Source organism: Nesoenas mayeri (genome assembly GCF_963082525.1).
Source record: "Nesoenas mayeri genome assembly, chromosome: 11".
Taxonomy (NCBI): Eukaryota; Metazoa; Chordata; class Aves; order Columbiformes; family Columbidae; genus Nesoenas; species Nesoenas mayeri.
The window spans coordinates 1,386,723-1,410,516 of record NC_137563.1 but is presented as its reverse complement, the minus strand read 5'-3'; the positions used below and the strand labels follow the sequence as shown (position 1 = coordinate 1,410,516).

The window sequence follows — 23,794 nt, the reverse complement described above, 5'->3', positions numbered from 1 at the left end:
TTCATTAACAAACAAAAATAAATATTCTACTGTAACCCACCCTTTTAATTCACAACCACCTTTTACTTAACTTCGTAAGAGAACTTGCATACTGCTTAATTGAGCTGTTCTAAAATCTTCGCCTATTGCGTTGGAATTTGTGGAAAACTTACTTCAAGAAAAGAGACTTCTAGCTAGAACTGTTTAGAAAAGGTTTATTGGTAGATTGATGGGAGGGGATTTCTATGCCTGAATGTGGGAGCTCAGTGGAACAGATCATCTGGAGTGATTAAGGCTTTTAGAATATTCTGGCACACTAGGACAGGTGAAAGCTTGGCAGACAGATATATATATATTTGTCCTGCCAACAAAAAGTGCTGAAGTGATCATTGTTCTATAACTTATTCTTAAACAAATTATTTAGACTGTATTGCGTAGTGCACAAGATACACTATAACCAAGACAAATCTTTGTTGGTTTACAGTGGTGTACACACAGATATTGGAAAAGTTCATATGCACACTCAGGAGGAGGTGTACCTGAATAGGAAAGAAAACCAAACCACCAACTACAGCCTCAAAGAAGCTAAAACAACTGCACAAAACAGTCAACAGTGAAAGTACACACAGCTAGAAGAAGTTTAGGAGTTGGTTTGGGGGCTTTTATTTTTTTACTGTTCCTGTTTGATGTGATTTACACTCTAGGAGATTTGAGGTCTCCTTTGCTACTTTGTTGCTTGTTGCTTATTCTGCTGGTGCTTCTGAATTGGCAAAGAATAAACCCGCTGCTTAGTAGTATCTTCTTTCAGTGGAGATTATCACAGATCTCTCAAAAACATAAATAATCTAATAAGTATTCAGTTAGTTTTTAAAATCAATATTCAATTGTATTTCTTCTAAAAAACATTTCAGGCATATGGCTCTGGTTGTGACATTGTTATTCTGGCAAATGACTTTGAATGTGTGCAAATCATTCCCGGTGCTAAACATGGCAACATCCAGGTCAGTTGTGTGGAGTGCTCCCAGCGACAAGGCAGGGTAAGAATTTTCACACATTTGCATAGAATTTTTTAAAAATTGCAATACTCGAAATAAGCAGCAACTTAATACCTCATAATACATTAATGGTGTTAATGAGTTAATTTCATGACAAAGATCAGTTTTTACTGATTTGTTACTTTCCGAGTAACACCTCTTGTGTTACTCTGAGAATTGTTTAAATTTAATAGCAATTTCTTCTTTAAATGGAGGGAAGGGGAAGCAGGAGGCATCTTGTAATAATGGTTTTAATTCCTTTTCAGGACCTGTAATAACAGGTCTCACAAAATGGGGATATATATATTGGTTACAGTAGAGTATCAGAACTGGATTGGTACTAAAATTATTGTTATTGTCTCCATTTTTGTATACTTTTATCTAGCTAAAGAATACATGGCTAAATCATTCACATATATGTATATATACACATATGTGTGCTTATGTGTCATGCAAAGCAATAAATTAGAAATACTTTAATTTTCAGAAAAGCTTAAGCATGTTTAATGTGCTTAGAAGTGCTAGAGTGTGAACCATCATAACTGCGTGGCCCTTTGACTGGCTGTGTGGGTTTATTTTTAATCCCTGAACAATGTTAAAGAGACAGTTTAAATTGCTAAGAAAAAAAGGAAAAACTGCTTTCTATGAGTTGTGGTAGCACACAAAGAATATTCTGTCATGTGTTACTGCCTACTGATATCAGCTAGTTAAAAATTGGTTGCAGTATTGAGAAAGCCCTAGTTAGCGTTTGGGCACGGTCTGTTCTTTTCTTTGGGCGTGTGCTGTTACAACCTTCTCTCGCCCCAGCTCCCCAAAGAGGAAATATGATTTCATAATAAATGTTGTGCAACTTTTATATCATTTCTGTTTTGAGGAAACCAGATCCTAAATACTAAGAACTGAAACAGTTTTTCTTATAAAAATATTTTAAGGAAGAAAAAGGAATTTTAAAGATGGTTGAAAGTACTAATATGCAGATGAGTATTAGACACGTGACCAGATAAATTCCTAATAAAGACCATCTTGCATATGGAGGTTTCTGTGCAACAAGTGGGTGAAAGAAATAGAGGGGTTCAGTGGTATATGTACTTCAGTTTTTCCATTTGCCTCCCCTCAAAATGTATTTAAGTGTTCAAATAGACTTGTTTCCTCCTGTTGCTCAAAATTATTATTTAGTGGTACAAAATGGAATCTGGGAACATGCCGAGACCCAGACACTAATAATTAAGTTATTAGTTACATGTGAAGTGGACAGAACGTGAGCAGAAGTAGTGAAGGCATCATGTTTCCCTTATGTATTAACAGTTGTTACCCTAGAAGAATATATCAGATCTGATTGACAGTGCTTGTTCCACTAAACATGATGTCTTCCCTACTTAGAGTTAAAATTGTAAAGACAGGCTTGTTCAGAACTATGTATTTCTCAACTTACCTAGGGAAGTATACATTAATTAATGACATTTGTATTAATTTTCTTGAACGATGGCATATAGAAGAGGTATTGAAAATTCTTTAGCTGTTTGAGAATACTGAGGAGCTGTAACACTCAGCTCCTTACCTCACATTTTGAATATATTTTTGTTTTCTTTTACAGATTGCAGCATCATATGGAAATGCTGTTTGCATTTTTGAACCTCTTGGTATAAATTCTCATAAAAGAAATTGTGTACGTATGTATTTAATGATTGTAATTCAGGTTAGGTTCTTAGAAGAGGCAAAAGTCTTTCAGCCAGTTATTATTATTTTATTACATCGGCACACACAAGACTAATGGATAAACACTTTGCACTATCAATAATAAGATCGTATGGGTAGAATCTTCCACTGTGTGAATCAAACAGGGGACGGCACTCTGCCTAAGTTCACAGCATCTTGTTCTTGCATCTCATCCTAGAATGACAAGGTGACATTTTGATGTTTAACTTGAAGGGATCATCAGATCTGTGGTACAGAAACATGACTTAGACTTCTGTATGTGCACCCAGGCTTATTCTAACAGTACAGCCATGGCTGAGCACTCAAGCATTAAGTATGTACTCAAGCAGGTTTCACAATCTTTGTTGCATCTGTACTGCCATGCTTTATGTTGTTATAAACGTATGACCTAACTAGTTTAAAGTAAACTACAGATAGATTTGTATGTGTGACAGGTCCAGATCTCATTCGCAGGGTACTCTGTGACCCATTTAATTTTTATAAAACAATTAAATTGTTAAAATTAGATTCAGCAATTTACCACTGGATCCTGAATGTTTTTGCAGCAGGCTTAATAGAAATTTCATAGAGAAAGAAATACTGGTACCTTTGTATTTTGCTGTTGATGTGAGAATTAATCCATTACTGTTTTCAAACTACAGCAACTGAAGTGTCAGTGGCTTAAAACTGGGCAATTCTTCCTCAGTTCTATGACTTACAATCTGGCCTGGGATCCTCAAGGTAATGTGAACTTCGTGAAGTATTGGTTCGACATTTATATTTAGGAGAACTTGAAGAATACGAATTATTTTTATTGTAAAAGTGGGAGCATTAATATGGATATTTTAGATTATCTGTTCTCACCAGTGTTGCATAAAATGTGAGGCAACGGCTAGCATTTCTGAACATGCCGTGCCAAGTGTTTGAGTCTCCTACACAAGAACTTAGTTTGGCAAATACAGCATTAAGTTGCTAACTGAGTCAAATTACCGCCAATAATCATTTAAGCAGAATTTTATTACAATTGAAATCAGTAATGTAGCCAGTCACAAATATTTTTAAGACATCTAACAATGTGTATTTAATTGAGATATGAATGACTATTTAGCATCTGAAACATTCGTTATTAAATATGATTTATCATTTGAACTTGCCGAAAACCCCTTGATGTTCTTTTAAAAAGATGTTTTAAATACAAAATGTTTTAATAAATATATGAATATATAGCTGTATAATGATTGCATACCCTATCATATTTAGAACGGACTTGATAAAGTTGAAGTTTCAACCTGTTTTGAATAATTCTCAACAAAATATGATATTAGGCTTAATCTTTCAATATATATGCATCATCTTGGTTTCACAGCTGTGATATTACTGACTTTCAGGTAATAGGCTGCTGACAGCAACTGACTTTTTGCAATTGTGGGCCCCTCCATCTAGTGACCTCCTAGAAGAAGATGAAGATGATGATCCTGACAATCAGATCAAAGATGATAAAGTTCTCCCAGTTTTAAATGACTGGAAATGTGTCTGGCAGTGCAAGTGAGTGAGATAATTTGTATTTTAAGACAAATTGCAATATCACCTCATATATCAACCCTATCTTCTTTCCAAAGCTGTATTTTAAAATGTGCTTTTAAGTCACCTTAAAACACCATAAAATTTAAAAAGTAAGTTATTCCAAATAAAAATTCCTCACTTTTTCAAGTGATGTACCAACAGAAAAGCTAGTCAAAGGCCTACCCAAACTGTAGCACTGCCAGGGGATCAAAATTGTCCCCATTTTCTCATCTTTGAAAGTAGCGCTGAGGTACGGGATGAGACTGAGCAGAGGAACAGCAGCAGGCAGATACACTACACTGATGAAGATGAGAGCTGCTTCCTCAGTCTTAGAAAGAGGGTCTTGAAACTCTTTCTACCCAGTTCTATTTGAGGTCCATGTTACAGAAATGCTTCATGATCCGCTATTTCTAGACATATGCAGACTTGGGAAGCAGCTGCCTATGAACCTGTTTTCTTTTGTCTTTTTTGAAGCCGTTTTAGATTTTGGGTCCATAAAGCACTGTATAGGCTGCTTTGCTCTTTCAGGCAGCTGACCCATCACAATTTATCTGCAACTTTGTTTTTTTCCTACTATTTATCTTGGCTTCACGGGGAGTAGAAGAGCAGGTGGGACAAACTTCACTTCTGTGATTTGATCTGATCTAGCCTAGGCTCGCCATACTTAATTTATTTAATGGACCGTTTTTCTGTAAATCTGTGAAAATACTAAATATTCTATTTAATAGTAGCAAATATTTCTTATGCTTCTGCTATTTCTAAAATATGCTTAAAGCAACAACTGTAAAATATGAATATATTTTATTTAAATAATGAACAGTAATACTTAATCAACTGAATACTTATGGAATAATACTATAGAATAAATAGACTTTACTTACACCTTAGAACTTTATTCCTGTGTTCTTTAGGACTGCAGTATCAGTACATTTGATGTCATGGTCTCCTGATGGTGAATACTTTGCAACAGCTGGGAAGGTAAGGACAAAAAGAAAATTAAATCAGTTTTTGCTATGGTTTGTATTTGTTTCAGTAAAGTAAATAAGTAATATAGAATAGTCCTGGACCACAAACTCTATTGTAGTCTGAACTAAGTTAAATTATCATCTCACATGTAATGCTGTATTTTCATGTAATTCCATGAATTTCAGAAACAAGAATCACAGAATCCCAGAATGTCAGGGGTTGAAGGGCCCTGGAAAGCTCATCCAGTGCAATCCCCCCATGGAGCAGGAACACCCAGATGAGGTTACACAGGAAGGTGTCCAGGCAGGTTGGAATGTCTGCAGAGAAGGAGACTCCACAACCCCCCTGGGCAGCCTGGGCCAGGCTCTGCCACCCTCACCGGGAACAAGTTTCTTCTCAGATTTAAGTGGAACCTCCTGTGTTCCAGTTTGAACCCATTACCCCTTCTCCTATCACTGGTTGTCTCTCAGAAGAGCCTGGCTCCATCCTCCTGACACTCCCCATTTAGATATCTGTAAACATGAATGAGTCACCCCTCAGTCTCCACTTCTCCAGCTCCCTCAGCCTTTCCTCACACGGGAGATGCTCCACTCCCTTCAGCATCTTTGTTGCCCTGCGCTGGACTCTCTCCAGCAGTTCCCTGTACTGCTGGAACTGAGGGACCACAACTGGACACAATATTCACCAGGGCAGAGTAGGGGGGCAGGAGAACCTCTCTGACCTACTGACCACCCCCTTCTAATCTATCCCAGGTACCATTGGCCTTGATCAAGTTTTTGTGAAAGATACCAGAACAGCAGTTTTCTTATTATTTGGGATTTCTTTTTTGTGACATTTTCAATGATAGCTAGCTAACCCCATGGGGCTTTTTATTGCTTTACCCAGGATGATTGCCTCCTAAAAGTCTGGTATCCTATGACCGGTTGGAAGTCATCTCTTCTGCCCCAAGAGAATGAAGAAAAGAAAAAATGTCCAGGCATTGTCCACTTCTCATTTGTTTATTTGGCACATCCTCGAGCAGTGACAGGATTTTCATGGCGTAACATTAGCAAGTACATGCCCAGGTTCGAAAGTTTTCTTTTTTACAAAAGCAAACCTTTGACCAAGTGTTTTAACACTCTGCTTAAAGTTTGGCCATCAAGAAAATGATTAGATTTTCTGCTTATGCTTTCAAGAAATAAAACATATTAACATCTTCCCATAAAGTTTCTGGATTACCTAGTACGACAGTGACAGTCATGTTAATAGGTGAGATTTATTCTAAAATATACTTTAAACTTCAGTGCTTTCTCAAGTTATGGCAAGAAGCACGGCTGTAGGGCTTTGTCTTCACCAAATGGTGCTGTAACACTGGAAACAAAACATTTGTCTAAATGATTAGCATTCAGTAATCTATTTTATGCACCTTGTCGTATATACTGATGTTTAATTAGTTGTTTAATTTCTCTTTTTATTATTTAATAAAATTTATGCATGCTTTGCATAGTCCTGTAAGTTTAGGCAGTTTCATAACTGCAGTTTTATAATAACTGCTGTATTTATCAAATAATAACAATTCCATATTCTCATGTACTTTTGCTAAGAGTCCATGGGTTTCTCAGCATGCCAAGAATCACTACTGATACAAACCCCTTAGTTAGGAGAGAGGCAGAAATTTGGATGAAACAGTAACTACTAAATACTTGTAAGTTTCCCTAATTTCTGTCAAGTCCATAAAGCTAATTTAATTTCATTGGGTAACCTTGCTATGTCTGTTCTTAGGGGTCTGGTCTGTAATGTGTTACTCACATCATGTCTCGACGGCATCTGTCGGCTGTGGGCAGAGACGTTGTTACCAGAAGACACGCTTCTCGGTGAGCAGATCTGTGAAACCAGCACCTCCAGCATTAGCAGCGCTGCCTCTCAATCTGGAAAGCAAAAGGACAAAATACAGCATGCACTAGAGGTACAAGTAAATACTTATTTGGTCAGCTTTTTATTTCAAGATTCTTAAAGCTTAAATATTTAAAGGACTTAGAATGAAGAATGTGTATTATCTGGTTCGTATAAGCATAGTGTGAGTTATATAAGCTTTGGAAGTCTATTAGTAAACACCGACAAAGTCAGAGACTTCGGATCTCTGCAGCCAAGCTCCATGTTCTTATAACTTAATGTGCTCCTATCTATAGCTACATAACAGCGTTGGGAAGAGACAGTGTTTCACGTGGAATAGTAAGTGATGGTTTCATTCTGATTGGCCTTGAAAATCTGTAAATATATAAACAGTAGAAGCAGTAAACAAACTCTCTTAATATTTAGTTATCAGATTGGATAATTGCATTTCCAAAAGGTGTTATTGTGGGGCTCTAAATTTCAGTGGTGGTCATATCAAGTCTATTAAGTTTACAGTAAGAGAAAACCTTATAAAAACCAGAAAACAAAGCAAAAAAAACCAACCACCCCACCACTCATTTGTAGACTGTTACAATCAGACCAAGTTTTTACTTCTTATGCATCATGACTATCAACAAAAAGGGAAAGTAGAAGCAAGTGTGCTATGGGCTGTTGGATCAGTTGTGCTCTCCATGTGCTCTCAGCACGTTTCAGTTACACAAAAGTGATTCATTAGAAAATAATATTGCAAAGGTTACTGCTTTGAGATCGTTGTAATCTTGTTTATGTGTGTTACACAAAATAGTGCGGTTTTTTGTGTTGTCGTTGGAACAGATATCAAAAGGAACTTTCAGAAGACTATTAGAAGAGCTTTGCTTTTGGCCAGAACCGGTGTACACAACTTTCACTATTCTTTGTTCTAATCTGCTCAGAATAATCCTTTTGAAAATAGTCTTCACTTCTTAGGTAGAAGGAAATTTAGGAGCTTTAGGCTTTATATAAGTGTGAATTTTTACCTTACAATTTTTTAAGTATTTCTTAATTTATTTTTTATAACTATACCAGACAATTCACCATTTGAAAAATATGAGAAAAGGACAAAGGAGATCTTCAGTTCTTGTTACCCACACAGATGTATTGCCAGATCAACAGGGTACTCACGAAGTTCAGCGGCACATTTCACATCATGCAAATGCACTTGGTCACTTTCACATAGCAGCAAGCATCAACCCTACTACAGGTGAAATACAACCATTTCTTGAACTGTAATACTGTACTTGCACAAAATGAAAAAATAAAGGGGGCTGAGATGCACGTTCTTTGCTTTGCCTAATTGAATACAGCGAATTTGTAGGAGGACTTATTTCACAAGTCTCTTACTTGGCATAGAGTTTTGTAAGACAAAGGAGGCTGAATTTATTCTGAACCCTTTCAGCATTTTTAAAAGCCAATTAAATTTATCTTTGCACATCAGAAAGCAAAAGAAACCTAAATTTCACATCCGCTTAGCATTTGATTGTTGGGTTTTGGGAGGCAATGGTATATAATGGAGTATTTGCATCCTACAGAGCATATAGTGAATGAAAGAAAGCTGTACCAGATTTTTTGGCAGGAAACCAGATGCTTTTTATGGAATAGAATATAGAATATTTTAAACAAGGAAAAGTTTAAGGAGTAATTATATGCCTTGCCTAAAACCTGTACATGAAATGGCAAGACTGCAGTGTACAAAGCAAAGCAATTAAAACTGTTCAGTGTTATTTATCATTCATATAAGAATCAGTTTTCATGTAAATTTATTGATGTTGAAATCTCTTTAGTTTTTAAAATTAAATTGCATGTAGAAACTTGATCTGCATCTTACCTTTTCTAATATTACAGGCGCAAGTTACGTTCTACCTAAAATAAGTTAAATGTCTTAATTAAGAAATTTGTGTATATACGTGTGTGTGTGTGTATACATATACATAAAAGATTGGCAGTTTAATATATACCTTTCTTATTTGTTTAAAATTTACCACAGATATTCCTTCAGGTTTGGCTGGAACAGCTTTTAATATGGATGAAGGAAATGGAGGCTTCGTTGTTCACTGGTTGAATAATAAAGAATTTAATTTTACATCCTCTATTGAAGTATTTATGCAGCATCTAAGAAAAATTTCTGAACAACAGCTGGAACAAGATTTTGATGTTGAGGTTGAGGAGGAAGAAGAAATGGAAGAAAAAGAGAGAGGTTTACATATGAAATTAGATCATGGTTAGTTATATTGTGATATGTAGCACTTATTTTGAAGCACATTAATGCAATAATGCAACTACTTAGCACAAGAATTGTAAGTGCTAACATTTTATCACTAATGTAAAATAAATAGACATTTACAGCCGTAGTTTTGGCCACTGTAATTGTAGGCATGAAAGATTTGATGATGTACTCTTCTGTTGGAAGGCAAAGGTAGCTTTTGTCTTTCGTTTCCATTTTCTGTCTACAGAAACCAGTAAGACCAATTAGTGACAGTAAAATGATGATACATTTTGTCATTTATAATGCTTAGGTTCTTCAAATCTAGATGACCAGTGCAGTAAAGGGTGTGATAATTCTTACCGAACATACAATACATACTACTTCATCAAGGATCACATACCATGTATTTCATTATTACCTTCTAAATATAAACAAACCCCACATTCATTTGGAACCAGCATTCATATAAAATATGTGGGGTTTGTATAGTTGACCAGAAAAATCTTGGGCTCTAAGTATCTGGATTTTTATGGTTATATTTATTATTACTTGTATTGCATAGTTAGGAGAACAAAGAAAGATGTTTCTACCCTCAATTTGCATGAACGTTCTCATCCAATAGTACTAGTAACAGATTTAAAAATACTGTGTTGTTTTGAATAGAAACCCATAGGGAAGTCTTTACAATGGATAAAATGGCACATTTCTTTTCTGTTGCAGACTTGTCTATAGATAGGGAATCAGAGACAGGGACTGGTACAGGCTCTTCGGAACATGAAGATGGAGAAAGAGAGGGAAGCCCCAAAACATCTCTGCTGGCAGGCCCACGCATGCCTCTTCCAACCGTTTTGTTAGATCGGAAAATTGAGTTGCTTCTAACTGAATGGAACAGAAATCCAGATATGCTTTTTACTATCCATCCTATTGATGGTACCTTTTTGGTGTGGCATGTGAAATATTTAGATGAATACACTCCAGGCATCTTTCGACAAGTTCAGGTATTGCATATTTGACTTTTTTAAATTATTGATTATCTTAGTCAACAATCATTGTGTCCTTTCTTTTATATCGAACATCAGTATGAATTTAAGTACTTCCTGTGAAACAGCTAACATTTATTTGGACTTAAGCTGGGTTGTTATATTCTAATTTTTTTTTTCTTTCTTTCTTTTTAGGTTTCATTTTCTTCTAAGATTCCTGTTGCATTTCCATCAGGAGATGCTAGTTCCCTTAGCAAAAATATTATGATGTATGCTTGCCCTGTCTTTGTAAAAGATAACAGTAATACTGTATGTCAGAAGACAATGGACTTCCCAGATAAGGCTCTAGAAAATAAAAGAACAAGCTTTGCCCAGGATAGTGCAAACATGAATATAATTTCTCCCATAGTAATGATGATTTCCAAACATATAGATGGTTCTCTCAATCAGTGGGCAGTTACTTTTGCTGATAAATCAGCTTTCACTACTGTGCTAACTGTATCACATAAATTCAGGTACTGCGGTCACCGTTTTCACCTCAATGATCTAGCTTGCCATTCTGTTTTACCATTACTGCTGACTTCTTCTCATCATAATGCTCTGTTAACTCCTGAGTCAGACAGTTCCTGGGACTCTGAGAGGATAAACAGAATAATGGATCCTATTAAACATGTGAAAGGTTCTTCTAGGCAGCAACTTAAAAATGCAGCAACCCGTACATTTCATGACCCAAATGCAATCTATAGTGAGCTGATTCTTTGGCGTGTAGACCCTATAGGACCTTTGTCATACACTGGAGGAGTGTCTGAATTGGCTCGAATTAACTCTCTTCATACCTCCGCTTTCTCTAATGTAGCCTGGCTTCCAACGCTTATTCCCAGTTATTGCCTTGGTAAGTCTACTTAGTATGTTTCCATATATAGTGTTAACACTATGAGTCATAGAATTAATTTGTTAAAATAAATTACTATTGTATTTAGAGTATATTTTGATTAACTTTTTAGCAGTGTCCTTGTATTATGCAAATTGAGCGTTTTTATTTCATTTTAAGCTAAGCTACTTCAACTATTTCATGTAGTCTGAGTGTGTCTAGTTACTGCGGATCATCTGACATTCAGTAACTTCCTTGTGTGAGTAAGCAGTCATCACTCTCACAAAGAACAATATGATCCCTTTCCTTGGTGTTTTAGGCAGCTTCACTGTGTTCTCTGCCTTGGCATGGTTCTCAACAATACAAGTATTCTAATGACTTGGGTATCTGGGTTGTTGGCCACATACAGACACAGGAGGCAGTGGGTTAAACACAACTAGTATTTGGACCACTTGAACATCTGAACTATTGAGAAAGATTTTAATCCAAAATTTGCAGTATCAACTCTTTTACCATGCTGGCTAAGAACTCTGCTTAGAAGATCCTGAAACAATACTGAAATTCTTCAGACCAGTAGCGGTTTATAAAAGCCCAGTTAGAACACAAAGTATTTTTAAAGAAATAGACTACAGAAACTTTACAGAACGGCAAGGAATACTTTTTCAGTATTCCTTTTCAGAGGTCGGGCAGTACAACATCCCATGTAATGCCCTAGGACAATTCTTCAGCTTTTGTCTTTAATTTTAGGGCCTCTATTCAGCTGCTCAGACAGTTATTTTTGAATTATCCAAAAGATGCCGTTGTGGTAGTTGTCATCTTGGTATATATGGTACTAAAAATGTAATTTGTGCAGTGGATGTAACATTACATTTTATACTAATAGTGCCAGGATATTTTACTATGCTAAGGCCAGCCTGACCTTTGCAATGATTAAATATGTGTCAGAGATGTTGTACAAGCTTAACAATTCTAAATGTGCTTAATAAATGCATAACATATCTTTGATTTTAATATAAATCAATTTTCTGTGCTCACATAGTAACATTCTGTGCTGTCTGAATCCCACAGAATCTTCTAAACACAAATAACAAGGTGATTCCTTCTTGTGATGTAAGAGAAAAACACATCAGCACAGAAAAACTTGTGTCAAGCCTGTTCCGTACAATGTAGAGAAGCAATAAAGACACTCTGTGACAGTTTTTCCTACATTATGCACTTCTGCAGATATATTTCTCCCGCCACTTCTATATTTGCACTTTTAACTGGACGGTAGAAGGGAATATTTATAGAGGTTAATTTTATCCAAAAGCCTAGAGACAGTAACCAAGGGAAAACGCCGCAGCATTCTGGACAGCTCACCTTAGGCTCCTACTCGAAGATGTCTGAGAAGCTGGGGAAGCTGGAGCTGGCCCTCCCGAGCATAATGGTGTTTTAATGCACACATTAACTTAGATTTTTTTGCTTCAGTACTTCATGAAAACTATGTTAGAAATATATAGTGTGAATTGGATTGTACGAGACTACCTGACGCCATTTGACTGCCATTTTTTTCTTTAACTAGAATATTTTTGTTTTCCATTAGGTACGTACTGCAACTCTGCTAGCGCTTGCTTTGTTGCCTCTGATGGCAAAAACCTGAGACTCTATCAAGCTGTTGTAGATGCACGAAAACTTCTGGATGAGTTATCTGACCCTGAATCATCTGTAAGTTTATGTAGTTCGAAAGTATTAAAATAAAATTAAGGTTTGGGTGTTTTTTGACCTCCGGTGGCCTGTCCGTCTTAGGTTCTATATAATTTTTATATAATAAGTGGACAGACATACAGCTTTTATTACTAAAAGTGGCTGGACTGAAAATTTCCCTGACATCTTTCATTTCTGTGACTTCAAGCAAAGCTCCACCTTGCATGTTATTATATAAAGAAGCACATTTTTCATTTTTTTTGCATTCTTCTGTTATTTTATAAGATAACTTGCAAGACAGAGCCTTTCAGTATTCAGATTAGTCTGAGGAATCTGTTCTAGGAGCAATAATGGGGGACATTCCAGCAAAAATCAATAAAGCATTCAGTTTATATAGAAACTATAGTTTATATAGTTTCACACATCAGGGAGTGTGAAAAGGAGATCTAGTGGTGCAGTAACTCCCTGGCGTGCCGCTCAGAGAGGCTCCAGGGGGATACCCCCAAAGGGTGATGAACCCCTTGCCCTGTCGGGCAGAGGGAGAAGACCTGAGCCAGCCCCTGCCCTGTCGCTGCTGGGCAGAGGTAGGGGACAGAAAAGATGCTGAGGGTTGGAAGCAGGTTCCAGTTCGGGGCCGTGGGCAATCCCCCTCCCTACCTGCTTTGCTTCCCCAGGTGCCCCTCTGTAATAAGTTTGAGGACCTGGATCTTGAAGAGGAGGTAGGTGAGCATGTGGTGCAAGGCCCACATATGAGGTCACATAGAAAGAGGCAGTTGACCCCATACCTCAAGACTGGCAGGGCAACAAAGATGCTGAAGGGAGTGGAGCATCTGCCATGTGAGGAAAGGCTGAGGGAGCTGGGGCTCTGGAGCTGGACAAGAGGAGACTGAGGGGGGACTCATTCATGTTTACAGATATTTAAAGGGTGAGTGTCAGGAGGATGGAGCCAGGCTCTTCTGGGTGACAACCAATGATAGGACAAGGGGTAATGGGTTCAAACAGGAACACAGGAGGTTCCACTTAAATTTGAGAAGAAACTTCTTCATGGTGAGGGTGGCAGAGCCTGGCCCAGGCTGCCCAGGGGGTTGTGGAGTCTCCTTCTCTGCAGACATTCCAACCCGCCTGGACACCTTCCTGTGTAACCTCATCTGGGTGTTCCTGCTCCATGGGGGGATTGCCCTGGATGAGTTTCCAGGGCCCTTCCAATCCCTGACATTCTGCGATTCTGTACCTTTTTATTTTTTACTTGTTGTTACAAAACCTGAAGCTTTAAACAAAAGTGAGGTGGAATATTTGCATTTCTCATGCACAGATACTAAGTTATGCTATGAAAGGATAAATCTTTAAATAAGCAACATTTCGTTTCCGTAAAAACTGGTGCCTTATCCTGCTGAATAGCTGCAAACTCACAATAGCGCAAATGTCGTGATAAACACATTATTCATAAATGCCAAAATGACAATAGGAAGAAGTCTGCTATGGTTTATCCCAACAAGGAAAATTAAGGCATCAGTTTATTGTAAATGACTACAATTTCCTTCTGTCTTCAGGAAAAACATATTAACTCTTTTCTCTGTTTCAGAAACTCATTGGAGAAGTGTTTAACATTGTGAGCCAACAATCCACTGCTCGACCAGGATGCATTATTGAACTTGATGCAATAACTAACAAAGTAAATAAATGGTTAATGCTTTAACATAGAAGTGTTTAATAGCTTTGTCTTTTAATTAACCTAATCTGTTGAAAAGAGGTAAAAGAGGTGACATTCCTCCATGATGACTGCCTTGAATTTATGTGAATATTGAGATATCTTGAATGTTTTAGTCAGACAGCTTTTGTTTAGCTGCTAGGAGCTCAAAGCCTGTTGTTAGTATAACAGTATTTTCTAAGCATACATCTTTATTTCTCGGGAGAAAGAGGGTGTTTTGCAGCTAGAAAACTTTGCCATCACTGTCTTTGTGGGACGTCTTTTCCTTGCCTGCAGGAAAGGATTTCAGTGCCATCAACCTCCCTTGTAGAGAGGTGGAGGTACCGCAAAGACATTTGTTGCTGTCAGGAAGGACAGCTCCTGAGGTATCAGAGAGGAAGAAAATCTGCAGTTCATTCCCTTTTTTAGATTTCTCAAGCAATATACTGCAGACAGCGTCTTCCCGCTGAAAAGGGATGAAGTCTAAGAGTTTCAGCCACTGTCATTTATTCAACAGCCAAAGAAATCAAATCCAATCAGATCCTACGTCATCTGTCAATAACTGCAGCAAAAATGTTATTACAGAATTTGTCTAGCATGGTAGATCTAGTTAAATTATTTGAATGTACAAACAATAGGTTCTATAATATGTTCTTCTCAATATGAGGAAAATCTTTAGTTTTTCTGATGCATTAAAATAATTTTCAAAATTATAAAAGAAAGTGATCCTCATCGGTAGCTAGACTGCACTAAAGAAGTCATTTCATTGGTACCAAATGTTGCTATACTCTTCTGGAAGTATAACTATCGCTTCATATTTCAGTGTGGCTCAAACACACAATTGCTTCATGTCTTTCAAGAAGATTTCATTTTGGGATACAAACCACATAAGGAAGATGTGGAAGGGAAGGAAACTGAGATATTTTTCCAGCCATCACAAGGTATAGCATCAAAATAACTAATATGAATGAAGTAGGTACCAAAAATGTTCTTAAAGAATATTGCAATCTAGCTGGCATATGCTTAATGAGAATCTGTAGAATTCAGTAAAACAGCTGTTTCATGTTGCTCATATTAATTGTTGTTTACATGGTAACAGTATTAAACAAAGACATTCTGATTTCCTCAGTGAAACATTTTAACTCCTATGACAAAGTCCTTTTTTCAAAATGCTATATGTTATAAATTAAAATGTGTATATAAAAAGGTTTTTTTAGTATCAGTTTTTAGAGAGTCTTCTGTTATTGAAAATTATTTCCGTTGAACATCAACTTCATGATAGTGATAATATGCTTAAATTCCAGGGTATCGTCCACCACCTTTCTCAGAAAAGTTCTACCTAGTAGTAATTGAAAAAGACAGTAATGGCTGCTCTGTTCTTCAGATGTGGCATCTTCATCTCAAATCTGTGCAAGCCTGTTTAGGTGAGTGACTGTAATTTTCTTAGAGACAGACGTTTATTTTAAATAATGTGAAAGACAACTTAAACCCTGGTGGTTTATTTTAAAACAAATTGTGTCACCTTTGTCAAGCAGAAGCCTCAAAGTCATGAATCTTTGGAATAATTTATCAATGCAATATAAGCAGTCAGGTTCGTTACAAACATTGGTTGCATTCTATGCCAATTGCAATACAAAAAATTTTTGATAGGACGAGTAACGTCCCAAATCACTGGTTTCATTTTAAACTATCCATATTTCAGAACATTATGGATATTTCAAAATGAAGATTCATAACGTGTAATAAAACTAATGCAGTCTGCGTGTCATGTAATTATTTTCTGTGTAACTTAAGCACTGCTTAGAAAAATAAAACCGATTATAGGATATTCATGCCTTGTCCTTACTTATAAACTTTTTTTTAACACCATTGGCCATTTTCTTTATAGCAAAACCAACTGAAGCTGCTTCATCAGAGAATAAACTTAGCGTACCTGAGCAAAAGACTGTGGATTCTTCTCCAGATATATCACCTGGCATAAGTCCCATTCCACGATCTTCATCAATTGCTAATCTTCAGACTGCTAGTAAACTCATTCTGAGCTCCAGACTTGTGTACAGCCAACCTCTGGATCTTCCTCTTGGTGTAGAAGTAATAAGAGCAACTCCTTCAGCAGGTAAACATAATACTTCTTTCTATACATTTGGTCCATTAGTTTACTTCCTGATTTATACAATTCTAGATATATAGAGATATCGTCAGCCTATCACATTCTGATTTACTGAAACTGGGAACACAGGACTTTTTAAAAAGGCTCTCTCAAACAAATCATTTTGTCCATGTCATGCTACCTTTTCATAAATGTATCGGGTTCCCACAGCAAAGCTGTTCCTGAAACTTACAGCTCTAGTAGTTGGAAACTTCTGGTCTTAATTTGTTAATGAACAACTTATACTCACTTGTTCACCTGCCAGCACTAATATGTTGGGTATATAGTGGGTTTTTTTACCTGATGCACTTACCCCTTCTTCTGGTTGTCTGTCTGTGTCTCCTGTCTTTATTAGGTTTCATTTTTATAGGCTACATGAAGCTAGTCTTAAAATTCTTAATCTCTTCTGATTAATTCTTTTTATTTTTCTCATTATTCTAGCAACCCTTCTTCTGAATTAGTTCAATTCAAGCTTATCTTCCTTGAATAGTGACTGGCACTGCAGCTGATTAGTGATGTTCAAGCTGCAGTACTGTTATCAGTGTTAATACATTTGCCCTTACTCAATTCCAAATTAGAAAAATAATACTAGCTTGTAAAGTTCTCTATCAGTAGTTGGACAGTGCTGTGTCTGCCTCTTTCATATAGACATTCTACTTTGTATTACTAAAAGTAAATATTTGTTCTAACTTCAGGTCACTTGAGTTCTTCGTCGATATACCCAGTCTGCCTTGCGCCTTATTTGATAGTAACAGCGTGTTCAGACAACAGAGTGCGGTTCTGGAGATGTACTGTAGAGACAGACCTAAACGGCAAAAATGAAGAAAGGGAAACATATCATTGGAGAAAATGGCCTTTAATGAATGATGAAGGAGAAGACAACAGCAGTACAGTGAGCATAGTAGGGAGGCCAGTTGCCGTGAGCTGTTCATATACGGGACGTCTTGCAGTAGCATACAAACAACCAATACAGCATAATGGTTTTGTTTCCAAAGAATTTTCCATGCATGTTTGTATACTTGAATGTGAGTCTACAGGAGGATCAGAATGGGTTTTGGAACAGACAATTCATCTGGATGATTTAGTTAAGGTTGGAAGCGTACTTGATTCAAGGATCAGCGTAGATAGTAATTTATTTGTTTACAGTAAATCAGATGCTTTTTTGAATAAAGATGAATACCTGGTGCCCAGTATCAAGCATTTGGTGCATCTGGACTGGGTATCAAAAGAAGATGGCTCACATATATTGACAGTTGGAGTTGGTGCCAACATCTTCATGTACGGAAGACTTTCGGGAATTGTAACAGATCAAACGAGCAGTAAAGAAGGAGTAGCTGTCATTACTTTACCACTAGGTGGTAGCATAAAACAAGGTATAAAGTCGAAGTGGGTGTTGCTTAGATCAATTGATTTGGTATCATCCGTAGATGGCACTCCTTCCCTGCCTGTTTCTCTGTCCTGGGTGAGAGACGGCATACTGGTAGTGGGAATGGACTGTGAAATGCATGTTTATGCCCAGTGGAAACACACTGTCAAGTTTGGTGATGCAGAAAGTGATGTTTTTACTACTGAAGACTCAGCAACGCAAGATCCACTCAAAACAAGCTTGATAGCAAAGAAGACCAGTGTAATTGATGGGGCAGGTATTGTGGATGATGTTTTTGGCACTCCAACTGTAATTCAGGATGGTGGCCTTTTTGAAGCTGCTCATGTTCTTTCACCTACTCTCCCTCAGTATCATCCAACCCAGTTATTAGAACTTATGGACCTGGGTAAAGTTCGCCGAGCCAAAGCCATTCTATCGCATTTAGTTAAATGTATTGCGGGAGAAGTTGCAATAGTGAAAGACACAGAAGCTGGAGAAGGAACTGGTCCCAAACGCCATCTTTCTCGCACCATTAGCGTAAGTGGTAGTACTGCGAAGGATACCATCACAGCTGGAAAAGATGGTACTCGAGACTACACAGAGATAGACTCAATTCCCCCGCTGCCACTGTATGCGCTGCTTGCTGCAGATCAAGATGCTACTTATGTTTCTGAAGAAACTTCTAAAATACCTCAGGGCTCTGAAGACCACGCTAAGAGAAAAACAGAGGATCAGTACTCAGATCTGTTCCAGATTCAGCCTGTTACAACTGATGACTTTATTGATTTTGAGCCTGAAAAGAGGGAGAGTAAATCCAAAGTTATTAATCTCTCACAGTACGGTCCAACTTACTTTGGTCGAGAACATGCGAGTGTCCTTTCAAGCCACCTGATGCACTCAAGTCTGCCAGGCCTCACTCGACTGGAGCAGATGTTCCTGGTCGCTTTGGCAGACACTGTGGCCACAACAAGCACTGAGCTAGATGAGAACAGAGATAAGAATTACTCAGGTTAGTAACTGACATATTATTGAATTAACACTCTTGTTCTTCTCAGCAAAGGTAAACTTTATCCTTGGGTGTTTTGGGATAACAAAGCTGAAAAGTAGCATCAGTTACTCAGATTAGATACAGTAAAAGAAAAAACACTTAAATATAAATCTCTGCTTATATTGCACACATAATAAATAACTTGTAGTTCAGGTTCTCAGAAAGTTTAGAAACATACATTCCTCACACACTGCATATGACAAGTTGTCTATATGTTCGAAAGTCAATATTTTGTGTTTCACAGGAAGAGATACCTTGGATGAATGTGGCTTACGATATTTGTTGGCTATGCGCTTGCACACCTGCCTTCTGACATCACTTCCACCTCTGTATCGAGTTCAGCTCCTTCACCAAGGTAATTCTTAGAGCAAAGTGTTGCTTTCATTTGATCCATTTGAGCTAACAGGATCTGGTTATATTTGATTTATAATATTATGGTATTTCCATTATCTGCATATTAATTTTAGATTATACTGTTGAAGCCCTTATCTTGCAAAGGCTCAGTACATGCTTCCCTCCATGCACTGTCAATAGCAAAAAAAGTGTAGTTCTAGAACAGAATAAGATTCTGCCCCATTCAGTTTGAGGCACGAGTAAGTTCCCCAACAAGAAAACATAGAGATTATATATATATTTCATTGTTTCTGCTGGAGGAATGAAGATACTGCTTTACACGAGCACACCTTTATCTTAGAGATTATTTTCTTCTTTTCATCACAGCAGTTTTTTTCCCTTGCTCAGTTGGAGTAAATGCTGTTGTGAAATACAGGAAAGAAGATCAAGTTGCCACCTAACAGCAGACAGGAAGGTCGCTGGCCCAGAACGGGTCTGCCTCTAAGGCAATAGAATATTTTTCCTTCGGTCTTTCACCATATAACTCTAGTACATATGTAAGTGCGATGCTGGAAAAGGACAGAAGCACTGAAGAGAGGACATCCCTAGAAAGCAAAAAGATACTCACTTGGAGCGAAGCAGCCTCTGTCAGGTCTACATGATTCTTCAGCGGGAGATCACACTTTGCATGTCTGACATAGTCCATTTCCCTATTAACAAGTTTTAATCTTCTGAATTTTCTTATGTTATTGTTTAGGCCTGTCTACTTGCCATTTTGCATGGGCTTTTCATTCTGAGGCTGAGGAGGAGCTGATCAATATGATTCCAGCTATCCAAAGGGGAGACCCACAGTGGTCTGAATTAAGAGCCATGGGCATTGGCTGGTGGGTCAGGAATATCAACACCCTCCGAAGATGCATTGAGAAGGTACTTGACATTGTTTGCAGATTGTAGTTCCATGCTGTCAGGTGTGCCCCAACAGGTACACATGGTGACTTGCGTGTAGCACATTTCTTTGTACTCCAGCCCACCCAGGAGTTTGCACAGCTGATGTTGGTACTCCTGCCTTACAAATGTTGTTATTCAATAGTAAGATATAATACAACTGGACCTAGGGAAAAAGCCATTTCTGCAGCACCTAATTGCTCCCCTGCTGCACATTTAACAGTATGGTGAAAATCATATTAAGTACTCTGTTTTAAGAAGAGTCTTGTTTTCAGGTATGAGTATACATCTACAGATGAAACAGGCAATTATGCTTTGAGTTCAGTAGAGGGCTTTATTTAAGAAATAAATATATCTAAAATATTACTCAATAAAAACTATATAAAGGGTCTCTTTGCAAATTTTGTATTTTTTATAACAGAGTACTATAGAACATAAAAGATCTGAAATGCAAATAAATTCAGGTTTGACTCATCTGAAGAGTCACAAAATTACAGTTTTATGGAAATATGCACCTATATTATGTAAAACCAAAATAACACAACTAATTTCCATGCAGAGTTTTCTTATGGGAGGTCTAACAATGGATAAAATGCAATATATTTCTGAGATAATATTTAAAACTATTTCCCATAGGTACCATTGAGATTTAAGTCCTTACTAAAGTAAGAATTTCAGCTTTATTGTAGCTCGGAGTTTGATGGATTTGAATCACCACCAGCTTTTGCTTTGAGTTACAGCAAATAATGCAGTCTCCGAGGAACAGAAGTACTTACTATGGTACTAAATTTCCAAGTCATCTCTTGTAAAAGTACATTTTAAAAACTTACAGGGTACTCAGAGAATCCAGGAGTGAAGCTTAATCATCCAGATACTCCAAATCAAATGTGATTACATCACTGAGTCCTATACAAAATAAAAAAGTGTCCATTAAAGAAATACTTGTGTTAGCTTAAGTATGTTTAAATTATAGATTGCAAGAGGAATTTCACACAATGAGTTACTGTTCCACTGTGTTGAGAGGGGTTCATATCTGCAGTAGTGCTGCTTTTCTGACTCTTAAGAACATTTGCAGTGTAATGAGAGCTGTCACATGTAAATAAAACATTCTGGCAGAAATTACTGTTGCTTTGTAGAAAGAACAGAGTCACCCGACTGTCCTCCCTGACAGAGGGAGTCAGGTAAAAGCAGCCATCCTATTTTCAGTAATAAAAGTAGGTTTTATTTACTACAGGTTGCAAAAGCTTCATTCCAGAGGAACAACGATGCCTTAGATGCTGCACTTTTTTACCTTGCTATGAAGAAAAAGGCAGTGGTGTGGGGTCTCTTCAGGTGAGTTCTGTTAACTCTAAGTTTGATTAAATCTTAACTGACCCAGGAATGCAAAGCAGAACTCATTCAAGATGAGAGTTTAATTTAAAGTGATGTTGTTAAAGTGGTTGTATGCTAAGGTTACATAATAAATAGTTGTATACATTGCATTTCTTTATGCAGATCCCAGCATGATGAAAAGATGACTGCTTTTTTCAGCCACAACTTTAGTGAAGATAGATGGCGCAAAGCTGCTTTAAAAAATGCTTTTGCTTTGTTGGGAAAACAACGCTTTGAACAATCAGCTGCATTTTTCTTGCTCGCAGGTTCACTGAAAGATGCTATAGAGGTATCCACTTTTCCACTTTTGAGAAATTAAGTTTCAGTTACTAATTTGAACTATGTAAGTGTATCCTTACAAGCTGTTCTCTGATGGTCTCTTCACAAATCGTGGCGGCACAAATGATATGGTATGTGTACACATGATCTCTCTGTGCCCTGCAGACATACCATTTACCTCCACAACACTGTGAAAAGCAGCTTGGGAGCTGATCTGAAGGCCTGAGTAATTGTTCAGATGTTATATATCAGTCCTCAGGAAGCACTCTTGGGAATACCAGTCATGCCCCTTCTGGCAGAGCTGCCTGTTTGATCAGCAAAGTTAAGCTGCAGCAGCCTGTTCAGCCTTCAGCTATTCTGCATGACCTTGTTACAACGTTATGTTAAAAAAGAAGGCAGAGTTCTCTTCTGAAGCAGCCCTAGGATCCCTTTTTAGTGAGCTGTGATGTTGCCTTGCCACAAGGGAGGTGAGACCTGCAAGCAGGTTCATAACCTAAGCAGCACCTCTCAGGAGAGAATGGCAATTAGAGAACGCTAGTTATCCTACCTGTTTATATGAGGTATGTTTGTCTTTACCTGAAAAGACAAAGATTTTTCTTAGAGATGTAAATTCTGCAGATGAGGCTGTGTGAAGAATATCTTACCAGGAACGTATTCACTTTAAATTTGGAAGTTAATCTGTATCTTCTGCCATATTAATTTTTGACATGCTGATATACTGCTACACGTATTATACTTCCTGAAAGTACACCTCTTTCCAAACATGCAATAAGATATCTTACTTACATATATATCACTTACCACATTTGTGACCCAAAGATTAATATATACTTTACAGAACAGATAGAAGAAGTTAGCTGTTCTGTAAACATAAATTGCTGTTCACTTCATTGTATTTTAAAGAACAGTCTTCCTTAATAAAGCAACCTTTTCCCCACTTCTTATCATAGGTGTGCCTTGAGAAAATGGAAGACATCCAGTTGGCTATGGTTATTGCTCGCTTATATGAATCTGAGTTTGAGACCTCTGTCACATACACCTCCATTCTTTATGAAAAGATTTTGGGTTGCCATAAGGACGGAGCTGGGTTCAACTGTACTAAATTGCATTCTGATCCATTTCTGAGAAGCATTGCATACTGGATAATGAAAGATTACACTAGAGCACTGGACACGTTATTGGAACAAACACCTAAAGATGATGATGAAAACCCAGGTAAGGGAAAAATCATTAGTCTGATAGGATGAACTTATGAAGACAAAGTAGAGAAGGAGAAATACTTTCTCTGTATGTATCCAGTCCCTTCTCCTGAGATGCCATTATGTCAAAATAATTAATTGGCTTACCTATAATACTAGCCCACTCAATAATTTCTTCTTCTTAAAAAGAAATTATATTAAACTTAGTTCTGCTGTCAGATAAGCTCAGGAGGGCCTTCTTGGTTTGGTACTTCCCTGCAATATCTCTCTACTGCTAATTGCTGGCTAGTCTTTATTCTGCTGGATTCAATTTTCATTCTTGCTTCTAGAAATGAGCAATGTTCTAACCAGATTTCCTATTCTGTCTCCGAGATTAACGCAGGTTTCTGTGGCATATTTACTCCCTTGGGGAAATCTCTACCTGGCTGATCATCCCAGCTTTTTTTAGGCATAGCTGAGTAGAATGTAACAGGCAAATGAGAGAATTTAGTATCTTTCTACTTATTCAGCTCATTCTTTTAATCTTTTTGTG

The 23,794-nt window shown here is 37.4% G+C and overlaps 1 protein-coding gene across 1 annotated transcript in view; it reads left to right on the top strand.

Annotated features, from left to right (window-relative positions):
• Window positions 1–23,794, top strand: part of DMXL2 (Dmx like 2) — a 49,386-nt gene that overhangs the window by 5,595 nt on the left and 19,997 nt on the right. The window contains exons 2-23 of the mRNA XM_080350861.1: window positions 891–1,016; window positions 2,608–2,679; window positions 3,371–3,449; window positions 4,097–4,253; window positions 5,183–5,249; window positions 6,123–6,301; window positions 6,999–7,182; window positions 8,175–8,349; window positions 9,133–9,366; window positions 10,072–10,349; window positions 10,527–11,223; window positions 12,785–12,906; window positions 14,468–14,557; window positions 15,396–15,513; window positions 15,877–15,996; window positions 16,461–16,688; window positions 17,417–19,096; window positions 19,380–19,490; window positions 20,226–20,395; window positions 21,648–21,745; window positions 21,908–22,073; window positions 23,014–23,278. Coding sequence (XP_080206987.1) covers window positions 891–1,016; window positions 2,608–2,679; window positions 3,371–3,449; window positions 4,097–4,253; window positions 5,183–5,249; window positions 6,123–6,301; window positions 6,999–7,182; window positions 8,175–8,349; window positions 9,133–9,366; window positions 10,072–10,349; window positions 10,527–11,223; window positions 12,785–12,906; window positions 14,468–14,557; window positions 15,396–15,513; window positions 15,877–15,996; window positions 16,461–16,688; window positions 17,417–19,096; window positions 19,380–19,490; window positions 20,226–20,395; window positions 21,648–21,745; window positions 21,908–22,073; window positions 23,014–23,278 — 5,416 coding nt within the window. The remainder of the gene's footprint in view (window positions 1–890; window positions 1,017–2,607; window positions 2,680–3,370; window positions 3,450–4,096; window positions 4,254–5,182; window positions 5,250–6,122; window positions 6,302–6,998; window positions 7,183–8,174; window positions 8,350–9,132; window positions 9,367–10,071; window positions 10,350–10,526; window positions 11,224–12,784; window positions 12,907–14,467; window positions 14,558–15,395; window positions 15,514–15,876; window positions 15,997–16,460; window positions 16,689–17,416; window positions 19,097–19,379; window positions 19,491–20,225; window positions 20,396–21,647; window positions 21,746–21,907; window positions 22,074–23,013; window positions 23,279–23,794) is intronic.